The 12032-nt window shown below is 40.4% G+C and overlaps 2 protein-coding genes across 3 annotated transcripts; one reads left to right on the top strand and one right to left on the bottom strand.

The window, feature by feature from the left end:
- Positions 1-1609: 1609 nt before the first annotated feature.
- Positions 1610-3513, top strand: si:dkey-97a13.12 (uncharacterized). Its single transcript, XM_067453426.1, has 5 exons — positions 1610-1676; positions 1762-1802; positions 1881-2039; positions 2884-2969; positions 3043-3513. The coding sequence occupies exons 1-5, from the start codon at positions 1610-1612 to the stop codon at positions 3191-3193; spliced, it is 504 nt and encodes a 167-aa protein (XP_067309527.1). The 3' UTR covers positions 3194-3513.
- A 1521-nt stretch (positions 3514-5034) lies between these two features.
- vcpip1 (valosin containing protein (p97)/p47 complex interacting protein 1) lies at positions 5035-11768 on the bottom strand. 2 transcript variants are annotated; one of them, XM_067452507.1, is made up of 4 exons: positions 9016-11768; positions 8646-8732; positions 6943-7615; positions 5035-5529 (listed from the first exon to the last, which is right to left on the bottom strand). In XM_067452507.1, exons 1-3 carry the CDS (start codon positions 11603-11605, stop codon positions 6966-6968), a joined length of 3327 nt encoding a protein of 1108 aa, XP_067308608.1. In that variant the 5' UTR covers positions 11606-11768; the 3' UTR covers positions 5035-5529; positions 6943-6965. The 2 variants fall into 2 exon arrangements, with proteins under 2 accessions (XP_067308608.1, XP_067308607.1); XM_067452506.1 differs by having other exon boundaries at positions 5035-7615.
- Between the last annotated feature and the right edge of the window lie 264 nt (positions 11769-12032).

Raw genomic sequence — 12032 nt, 5'->3', positions numbered from 1 at the left:
ACTGCCGGAGTTTATAAGGAGCCGCTCACCTTGCTCTGGCATCAGCTGGCATTCCTCCACCTCCCCAACTCTACCAAAATAATCTGGGCGTCTTCCTACCAGACTTCCAATTAGTACTAGTCCCACAAGGAGGTATATTATAGCTTGTTTTGAAGCTACTTTCTTGAGCCTCTCCACTGCAGACGGCAAGCCAAATACATTTGACCTTAATAGCTTAAAGATTAAATGGGCAAACACATTTATGAATTGCTTTCTAAATCCCTTATCAACGTATTTAGTCAAAGCAGAAGGTTACATTAAAAACACATTTTATCATTACATGTAACATTTTGATGTTAAATCCATGTTTTATATAGAATTGTTCTATAGTTTATACAGTATTTAATAAAATTACATCAAAAGTAACTGTAATTAAATAACAGGGCAGGAATAATTAAGTAAATTACAGTAATTAATTTCTTAGTAAGGAATTACACTGGAAAATTGGAAATGTGTTTAGATTTGTATAATGTTCCAATTTCATTGCTATCTAAATATGCTATGTAGTATATAGGGTGAATTCAGGTTAACTGGGACAAGTTTTCCCAGTCATCTCAATGGCAAAAGTTGTTGTCCTAATCAACCTTATAAGAGACCTTATTTAGACCAGCACCATGACATGTATGAAAGCGAGGCTGTAAGGGATAGACTTGCAGTGTTTTCAATGGCATCCATTATAATAAAAAAAACTGCATAAAGATCACATAATTTTCCACAGTTCATGTTGTATGGAGTTTGTTGTCTATTGGAATTTCTTGGAAATATATTTTTCTTAACTTATGGCAGAACAATCCAAAAACACAAATAACAGTACAACCCACTGAAGAGGTATGTCTATCCCTCACAGACTTGCTTTCATTCCTGTTAAAAATCAAAGATGGCGCTGCTGTGAATAAGGTCTATTCAGCTTATTGGCGAATAATGTCAATGTTTATTAAGAGACAACTTATTAATATAATTTGTAAATAACATCAAATAAATGCTTAGAAACCTTGCTATTGAAGTTTTGAGTGTTTTAAGTTGTGAGGGGGAAGGGGACACCTATAGGGATGCCTCTGATCTCCACACAACAATTAAATTTGAAATTAAGCTAAAAAAAAATTACAAAAAACTAATTTAATGCAGTGTAGAGTTTATTGTTAAAAAGATAATGAAATCAAATACCTGTTCAAATATGTAGTTCTGTATTACAGGCTAATAATATTGAAAGTGATTTGTTTTGTTGAAGGACTGGGTATAGAATGTGAAGTGTAGTATCGTGTGTTAAGGAAATGAGTGAGTTTCTGTAAGTGCAGAGAGCTGACTTTTAGAAGCGTGTGATTGGCTGATCAAAGCTGTGACCTGCAGCATTTAAACAACTGAAGTGGAACAGATTTAAATAGATTTAAGAGTGCTGATGCTTCTTAGAAAAGCACCTACCCAAGGTCTCCTAATGTGTGTGCGTCTTTAAGAGACTATTTAAAGGGAGGAGAAGGTTCAGCAACAGCCGTGATTCTGAATGAATCGATAAAGTGTCTCAGCTCTTCTTTCCCTGCAGTTACATTCAGAGTTTGTGTTGTCTGACTTCATCATGGAGCAAATCTACACACAGAGCCATGAAGAGTTTGAAGTGTTCACCACTGTGCTGTCTCCTCAAGGTTAGTCATCTTTTCATGCCTTCTTTCTTGATAATTTCTGTTTAATTTACATTTATATTTACAGCTAAATTTTTGAATCTTGCAGTGTGTCGAAAGAGAGTGATATTCCAGCACCAAGGAGAAATGGTAACACACGTTCTCATCTTTGATAGAGCAGTTTTTGAGCTGATGGTGAAATCAAATGATGTTTTTTGTGTGTGTGAGATGGTTGTGGCAGCAGACTACAGTGCAGACTGTGATGAAGAGGTGTGTGTCCGCGCTGGTGAGGTCGTGTTGCTGCTGTATCAAGAAAATGCTGACTGGTGTTACATCCGACTTCAGAATGGAAAGGAGGGATACCTGCCTACAGTCTGCTTTACTTTGGTATTCATGCACACAAAACACATTCAATGCAAAAAAATGATACACTACATGGCCTACATTACACCTGTATGTATGTACTAGTTGAGCATTTCATGTTTTTGAAAGAGTACTTAAAAAAACACTTACAAAGTCTAAACTGAATGTAATGTTTTCTGACACTTAATTGGATGTTATTTGCAATTAAATGAAAATGTATTATAGTTTAAATGTATACATTTATATTATTTAAGTACATCTCTGTATGTGATTTCAGTTACTTTTGTCTTTTAAATATGGTGAAAACAACTGTACTGCCAAATGTACTGACAAGCATTTATGGTAAACTAAAATATATTTTAATATCAGTTTTGAATATTATGCATTAAATATATATGTGCTTTTGCAATGGAGTTGCAATTTAGTACATTTAAAATATATACATTTTTAATATGATATCAAATAACACTGCAGTGCCATTATAATAAAGTACTTTACATGTGCTAGTCAACATAAGAGAACTTTAAAGCACGATATTATAATGTACTTTAAAGTAAAACTTTTAACGCATTTCACAGGCAAGGCTTACGCTAGTCTCAGACTAAAATGCATGTTTGAGCTGTTTTAACTGAAAGCAAATTTCACTGACAGATCTCAAAATATATCAATGTCATTGCTTTATCTCAAGATGCACACCAGTAATGTTTTTTTTCTAAGGAACATTTATAAAAGCTACTTAAATATCCTAATTGAAGTCCTAATCCTAAACCCTGTCTGTGAAAACGGGCCTAAAGCTATTATATAAATGCCTGCGTGCCTAAGATGTTGGCACAGTACTGTATGTGTTTATGTGTGTATGTGTGTGTAGAAGCAGGAGCCATTGAAGCCCATCGCGACTCAGGAGCCGCAGAGATCCGTGCAGGAGTCGTCCAGTAATCGGAATGGCTGTGCAGGGTGAGAGCTTGTGATGTTTTGTAACTCATTTGTTTGTCTTGTACTGTGGGATCATTGGTGTTTGTATCCCTAGAGGGCGCTCTCTGAAACTGTTGCGGCGGGCGTCTCTGTCAGGAGTGCCGGGTTCACCTCGATTACTTCAGCGGCTGCTCTCTCGTCGACGTAGTGACGGACATGCAGTTCGTTCCGTCGGCTCCATAAATCCAGCATTTAATCCTGACTGATGCATCCACACTTAGAGCTCAACCTTTCCCTTCTAAATGGGTCACAGAGCAACAGAAACTAGGACAGCATGACACTAAAAGTTCAGTCCGTATGCAACTCCTTCTTTGTGGAGGAAAAAAATCTGGAAGTTCGGTGTCCTGCTTAGGGGTCGGGGCCTCAGTAACTTACCAGGTTGTGGGATTGAACCTACTACTGGTAGCAGGAGTCTTTACTATTAGGTTACTGCCCCACATGTAAATACTGTATGCAAATATTGTGATTTTGATTAAAAAGACATTTGAATGTCATTATACTGCAAGTTTAATGGAAAGTAACACCCTTCGCCTAACAACATATTTGTTTTACTATATGTGTATACATGTGTTTGTGTGCATTACATACACAAATATATATATATATAAATATCTTGCTGTAGGCCTATCACATTATCCAAAAACGTAAAAGACAGCAGACAAAAGGTTTCACTTTTAGGTTTCACAGTTTAGGTTTAGTTGTTTGTAATAAGAGATTGCTGCTCTTTGCATTATTTTTGGAGAATCCATGTGCATGGAATAAAATGACCATCTTATAACCACTGGAACTGATTTCCTGCAACGACGTCTATAAAGAGGAATAATTGTTGAATTGTTGGTGCTGTTGAATTCTTATGAGCTTTTATTTGTAGGACGTTGGCACTCAGCCTCTTTCATTTCATGAAATGGAGTGTCATTTTGTAATTCACAGTTTGGCTATAATCGTTATCACTTCATCAGACATTACAAGGACAAAAATATATCAATACTAATGAGGTAATGCGTTACAATTAGGTTCAATTTGTGAATGCATTAGGTATCATGAACTAACAATCAACGATTTTTACAGCCTTTATAGATCTAGGTTAATTTGAATAAATGTACTATTGTTTAACTTTGTTCATAGTACATTCATGTAAATTTTGCCAACCTTAAAAATTGAAAATGTATTCGTATACACCACCGTTCAAATGGTTAGTAGTTTTAATGGTTAATTTCAGTAAGAAATCAATACTTTTATTCAGTATGGATTAAATTGAGCAAGATAAGCATTAAAGACATTTTCCACAAAAATGTTACCTGTTTTCTACAATGATCATAAGATGTTTCTTGAACACCAAATCAGCATATTAGAATGATTCTGAAGGAGCACGTGACCGTGAAGACTGGATTCATGCAAAAAAAATCAGCAATATATAAATTACAATTTAAACTATATTAAAATAGAAAAATATTAAAATAGAAAAATATTTTTTCCACAATATGACTTTCTTCATCAAATAAATTCAGTCTTGAGCATAAGCAAATTAACAAATCTTACTGACACAAAACATTTGAACAGCAGTGTATGTAGAATTTAAAATAAACCAAGATGAAAAGTATTGTCATTGTCATTTTATGTTAGTATGAAATGCAGTGTTAACATACAGAAACTTATAGTTGAGTGTTACCACTAATTAAAACAAGTGCAGTCAAATCTATAAATCACATCCAATATATATATATATATATATATATATATATATATGCAAATATTTCTTAAATATATACATGAATGAGTGTGCTCTTATATATACATAATTATACACAGTACACACACGTGTAAACAAACTTTTATTTTGGATGCGATTAATCGATTTGACTGCACTAATTAAAGCTGATGTGGTCAATTTGTGACCTATTAGAGTTAATAGAAAACACCACTAGTTTTGTGTGAGAAAGTAATTCAGAAATTCAAAAAGTGACCACATCGTTGCATACAGATGGAATAACTTTATTGTTGTTAGGCTGAAAATTAATCAAGCATGCAAACAGCAGATTCCTCAGCGGTGTAGAAACATCCAACTGTTTTATTGAAAAACAGAGGAGAAACAATCCAGAAGGGGAAAAAAACAGATTCAATATCTGTACAGATGAAAGTATAATACAATATATACCACTATTGTACACTGGAATACAATATATCAGGAGGGCAGCAGTCACAGAGAAAGATCCTGCACTTGAGTCTGTGTTAAATGAAGCAGTAAAACATCTCTTTTCTGCTGCTCTTCTTTACACCAACAATATCAATTATGTTCAAGAGCTAATAAACACGCCCACACAGAAAAGTGCTCTGGTATAGATGTTGCCGACATAAAAAAAAAAGAAAGTCTTTTAAAAAGCAAAAGCTCATCAGGCCTCAAACAATCATTATGCTTCACTTGGCCTTAGACTAAAAGTCAGGCCTCGTTCCAATACTCCAGTTTATCCTTCTCAGAACCGGATCCTCTGTCATACGGCAGCATTGAGTGAAGTGTGTCACGCGCAAACACTGCAGATCAGAGCTAGGGAGGGTAGAAGACTTGTTAAGGCTGTTAATATCAGGTTTGATCACCTGTTTTTTTTTTTTTTTTTGGCAACATCATGTTAAATGCAACAGCTCAGCAATAGATATAAACGGAGTTCAACAATCTCTAGGATTTTCCATCTGTTTTATGTTCTACCCAGTGAACGAAGCACAAAGATCAAGAGAGCTCTAATTAGTTTCACTGTAAATGTTTTCTTGGTTTATATGAGTCGGTTGCCAAGGTGACAAGAAAAATCTGTTTAGAGCAGAATGTGGATGTTGTTTTTTTTCTGAACAAAAAACGAAACCATTAAACCGTCCTTGACACACACATTGCCCTATACTTCAGCATTTAATTATGGACTAACACAGCTAACAATTTTACTATAGCGCTGAAATCAGAATATCCTGGAAATATCACCAACTCTGCTACTTTCCATTTAGATTTAGCCAAAATCTACTTTACATTCCGATACTAAGTAAACTTGTAGGAACTGTCTTTTACTGAGCAGTGTTCAAAGAAGAAAGGACATGCAGGAGGGCACAACAAAACCAAATAATAAGCCTGAACATCTCGCAACAGGTGTCTGAGCTCTGAGTGTGTAGTGGGACAATTAAGTAAATGTGAAATGCTGCTAGAACTCTTTTTCAGGCTTTTACCGTGTAGTGTTCTTTGGATAGACAGCAATGCATTGTGGGTATACAGGGTAGAGAAGTGCAAAAGAGGACTACATCAGTGAGCTGACACCTGGTTAAATGCACACAGGGCTGAAGTTTAGGCTCAGTGAGACTGAGTCGATTTGTGAATAATTAGGTTGCAATTATGTTGATAACAGAGCCGTGAATTCAGCAATGAGGGTCAAAGTGCACTTTGATTATATAAGCACTATGTATCTGCATACTAGCAAAGCTCTAGAGTGATTTTAAAGGAATAGTTCACCCAAAAATGACAATTCTGTCAATTTAGTCACTCTCGTGTCATTCTGACTGACTTTCTTCTGTGAAAAAAAACATTTGTAAAAAGTGTTTTTTTGTCCATAATAAGAAAGCCAATAAGGTCCAATGTTATTCGATTATATAGACAAATACAGTTCAAAATATCTTCTTTTGTGTTCCACAGAAGAAAGTAAGTTGTTCATGTTAGGAACGACAAAAATGAGTAAGAGAATAACAGATTTTTCATTTTAGTTGAACGCTTGCAATAAATTAGTGTGCAACATGTATATATTTTAAGTGGATGAAAGCGACACTCAATACCGTAAATCACTCCAAATTTCACATCTTAAGACTTTAAGAATATTTAAGGAATGCGTTTACACTAAAAAGATGCATACGTCAGTATATCGGCTGCACCCTTATTTGTTAGTCGGATCACAGTGTGTGCGCATGTGTGTTATGCCAGGAAGCTCACTCTGCTGTAAGGGTAATGAAGCATCAGGATTGGTCCATGGGCTCAAAGGTGCTGGGAGGGTCCGCACCGTGACTCTCCATCTCCTCCTGTTTGTCAGGAGTCTCTTCTTCCTCCCCATCATGCCTTGCTGTTGCTTGTTGGCGCAAGTGTTTGTCCATGGACGCCTGTATGTTTGAGACCATCTCCTGCAGGCGCTGCCGCTGGGCCTCGATCACGGCGGGCTCCAGCCCCATGCCGCGGCCCTCGCGTAAAGTGAGCATGCCCGGCGCCACGCGCACCAAATCCTCCCCGGACAACGTCAACCCTTCGTCGCGAACGCTGCTGCTGAGATCCACACCACTGCTGTGTTGCCGCCTGATTGGTGGGTGTTCAGGAGGGGCGGAACCCAATGAGTGACCTTTGCCCTGGAAGGCAGTGACGTTCTGCTCTTTCTTGCGCACCGCACCGCCGGCGCCCAATCGCAGGCTGTGGGCAGGGCTTCCCTCGCGGCTACGGGAGGCTGCGTCTGAGCGGAGCTGAGAAACGGCCTCCTGGACGAGCTCCTCCACGTCAGGGCCCACTGGAAAATGACCGGCTGTGTCCACACATAGCTCCAACCGCTCCTCTGACGCATTAAACACAAATGTCTTGCCCAACAAGTGAGGCAGTGTGCAGTGCTTCCCATCCAACAGACCTTAACACAGAAAAAGAAAATATTAGCTTCATACATAAAAACATTACACACCTGATAAATTGACATCTAATTTTGCTACTTGACTGCAACACATTTTTTATTTTAAATTACTGTAATGTAATTTTTTTGCACAATTTCACATTGTAAATAATAAAGGTACAGGTAGTGCAAACCATTTAAAAAAATCATGTTTGTATTGTTAATTTAATTTTACAAATGTATACTATCCTTAAAAACGATATAACAATATAGATCCCAATATACACATGTTTTGGAACAATACAAAAAAATGGATCATTGCTGAATCATGCTGGAAAACATGGCTATCAGGTTTTACACAAACGTGTGGCATTCATGCAGCTTGAGTCCCGCTATTAAAAAAAGTAAATATAAAAGAGAGACCAAATACTTAAAATTTTTATTTTTTTCAATTAAACTTTCACTTAAAATGTTTTGCTAATTATATAATTTGTAATGAAAAAATATATATTAAATTAGACAAATCATAAGCTTTTCACTACTGTTCTCTAAGTAGAGTCTCAATTTATATAATTTTTACTATATATATATATATATATATATATATATATATATATATATATATAAAGTAAAATGATACATATATATATAGAGACAGAGAGAGAGAGAGAGAGAGAGAGAGAGAGAGAGAGAATGAGAGAGAGAGCTAGAGAGAGAGAGAGAGAGAAGGAGAGAGAGAGAGAAATTAACGTGTGATCAAAATGTTATTATTTTTAACTCTCAACTGCATTGCATCTCTCAGCCAGTGGCAGAATAAACAAGATTGTGGGTTAACAGTTCTGCACCATAAACCATGACATTTATTCTGTATATTTTAGGAAAATAGAACCAGTTTTAATAAGAGTAATTTATCAAATTCCATTCTATTGGCAATAGTACTTTCACAAATGCTTTTGGCAATAGTCTGTGCCATGCCAATAAAGCCCAATTTGGAAATGTATAAACTGATTTGAAACGGTGTGTGTGTGACAGATGAAAAATAACAAACTACCCATGTCTTTCTTCACAATATTGTAGAAGACTCCTCCTTGCTGGAACAGGTGAGGCAGTTTCTTAGCATAAGACCAGACATCTTCACCTGAGAGAGAAAGAGTCAAGACATCGAAATCAACAGATTCAAGCCTTGCATGCAATGTTTAGGCATAATACAGAAGTTAACTTTTAACTAGTAATCAATGACTACAGATGAGAGAGGGCAGAATCTCAAATTACAGAAGTAGAATTCGGTCGATCATACATTCCAGAGACAAAAAGACACACACACACAAACACACACACTTATGTAGATGCTGATTCTAGTATGAGACAATCAGTCCGACTGAAATTCAATAAAGCAGATCACTTAGAAGGGTGTGTCTTACCCATGAGTGCTGCCAGGAGACAGAGTGATGACATCTCAAGGTCAATGTTGTCCTGAAGTTCCCTGCTACTGGTGCGACTGAGATGTGGGTCAGAGTGAGCGTGCGTTTGAGGCGTGTGAGTGTGTGTCTGGGTCGTGTGAGTCTCGGGTGAGCTCTCTTTCAGCGCTTCCACAGAGATGCGGTCGCCATGCTGGAGCCCCACGGGCTGGTTCTGGTCCTCGGGACGTGGCGGGGGCAGCTCTCTAGGCGGGAAGCCATGTCGGATGCACAGCTGTCCGGGCGACAAGTTGAAGACCTGGATGATGGAGTTCTGGAGATCACTGTAGGTGGTGTGCGGCTGCAGTGTAAGCATAGCCTGCCGGCCATCGCTGGTTGTTACGCGTATCTTCTTCTCTCCGCTGGTGGGTGGCACTTTGGTGGGTGTGGGAGGAGCGGAGGATGATGAAGAGGAAGGAGATGATGGGCGAGGATCCTGCTGGCGCACGCGGTCTGTGCTGCGGCGCTGGGAGAGGGCTGCCTGCTCGCTGATGCTGTGCTGCAAGACCCTCTCAGTTTTGCTCATCACCAGCTCCTCCTTATGTAGGGTTTTGCCCTTCTGTCCCGTCAGGATGATTTTAGTAGGAGGGCGAGTGGCCGATTCACTCCCTGCACTCCCTTCCTGCACGTGAGCACCTTCGATGGCAACTGGATTGTATTCGTCTTGGCTCCGCTTGGCAGTGTGATGCAAAATGGTGTTCACAACTTTTTGGACTAGGATCTCGCTGCCAAACTCACCAGGGAAGTGCTTTGTGACAAGTCGCATTGTCACGTCATAAACATTACTGTTGAGCGTCTGATCCGTTTCGTACTGGAACCAATAAACGGTCTCTCGCACCACACGGCCGGCCCACTCCAGAGTGATGGGGAAGGCTTCGGGAAGATTTTCATACTCCTTCCCCTCCCAGAAGTGCTTGAACCCACAGCCGCACTTCCCACCCTGTGAGCGAGTGTTGGTGCGGTCTCCGTCCAAATAAACTACAGAGCCGTCGCCACGAACTCGCCGCACAGAGGTTCCGTGACACCAGGTGCAGGCTGCGAGCGAGCAGAGTTTGTAGTCAGGCACCAGCACATCTTTTTCTGGGTTATAGGAACAAACCAAACTATTCAAAGGAAAGCTGTAGTTCTTGTCTGCTCGCAGCGTCCCATGAGTCGACTTGGCCAAGTTGTAGAGTTTCCCTCCCGGAATGAGCCACTCTGCTGGCACGTGGAGTTCTGAAAGGGCATTGCAGATGAGGCAGCGGTGGAGACGGCCCTCCTGAACGGATTTCTTTGCAGCTTCTGTGACCTCCTCCGGCTGTACGCCAATCACTCCCGTGCGTCGATATATGTACTGGTGGACGTCGGCGACAAGAGCAGGGTGGATGCCGTGCTTCTCCATGAAGACGTCCTCCATTGTGCCTACAAGACGCAGCAGGTACTTATCCTGCAGGCTCCGGTCCCCCCCGATCACACAGCTTCCACTGGAGTCCAAGCTCACGTATTTGCGAATGAGCTCTTGGGGAACACCCCATGCTTTTGGGAGCAGTGCAGCAGGTAAACGGGGCAAAGGCAAGCCCTTGATGCCTACAAGGGGCAGATAGTGATTTCTGCCAGAGCTGCTCCAGGCGATGCAAATGGGTTTGTTCAGAGTGCCATCTTTTCCTCGGCAATGCTCCTCTGGAACCAATCCAGGCAGGAAGGTGGCAGAGTAATCGCCCGAACTGCGCATGCCGCTCAGTGAGTCCAAGAGGATTATGGGTCTGTGCAGTACATTTGCCAGGCCGAATATGTGGATGTTCCGCAGGCCCAATGGAACGCCTTCTGGAGGGACAAACAACGGGTCGCACTCGTTAATGATATCTTCCCATTCTGCGGCATCTATGAAGTCCTGGAAAAGAGCTTTGTAGCGGTCAAGGTTCTGTTTGAAATTGAGTTTTAGGTTCTCTCGAAGGGCATGCCAGAACAGCTCACGTCCAACTAACGCCCTGGACACGGCATGGACCAGGCAGTGTCCGTCTCCATCCACATGCACAGGAATAAGACACTCTCTATTCAAGTTCGCTTTTTTGATCTCCTCCAAAGTGTCATGCAGGTAAATCAGGCTCCCTGACCGGTCCCGTCCATAACCAACAGTGGACACATGCTCTTGCTCGATGAGAAACGCACGGTCCCCAAGAAGTGAGCAGTCAAAAATGTCTCCCTGGTTCATTTCCTTCAAGAGTTTGGCAGTGCCTGTCTGTTTGTCCATGCCATAGCGGGTGAGGATGGGTGACAACAGCTTGCAGTGATAGTTGGACAGTCCCATCACTTTCACCAGCTCTGAGCCCTTCTTGGGAGGGCCTGGCACACCCAGCAAAGCATTTCTCAGCAAATTATGAAGCACTACATCTGGGTCAGTCACTTCTTCCACATTCGCGAGATTCTTCTGCTCGTGTCTCTGGCCGCACTCAGTGCACTCGATGCTCATGGAGGTGTGTGCGGGGAAGAAAAGCTTCGCCTGGCACTGCGGGTCCGGGCACATCCCGCATAAAATGCGTCTGTCCTTCTGCTTTGAGCCCGGAACCAACGACATAGTCCAATCTGATATCTCTTCTGACGCAGCGGTTTACAAAATCATCGCTGTCTAGTCAGTGACGGGCGATAGAAAATTATGTCAGCTCACGCAGTTTCTGTTTTCCAGTAACAAACACAACACGGAAGCGGTTCTGTAACACAGTGTGACCCTGTGAACAGCGCAAGGCATGCTGGGAAATGTTGTTCACAATTGTCACAGGTCGAGAGGTTTTGCAACGATATTATTTTAAAAAATAATAATAAGTCAAATGCTTTGTAATATTATACAAAAACTATTGAGTTGTCTTTTACTTATTAAATGACTTATTTATTTACTACCGGCTGGGCGTAGCATACGACGAAGACATATTTAAAAAGTGACTTTAATAAAACTACAATATCCACAATACAAAGGACAAACGTTGTTTTGTGTTTATTGAGTTCCG

This window comes from Pseudorasbora parva, chromosome 9, assembly GCF_024679245.1.
Source record: "Pseudorasbora parva isolate DD20220531a chromosome 9, ASM2467924v1, whole genome shotgun sequence".
Taxonomy (NCBI): Eukaryota; Metazoa; Chordata; class Actinopteri; order Cypriniformes; family Gobionidae; genus Pseudorasbora; species Pseudorasbora parva.
This window is presented reverse-complemented; position numbering and strand designations above follow the sequence as displayed.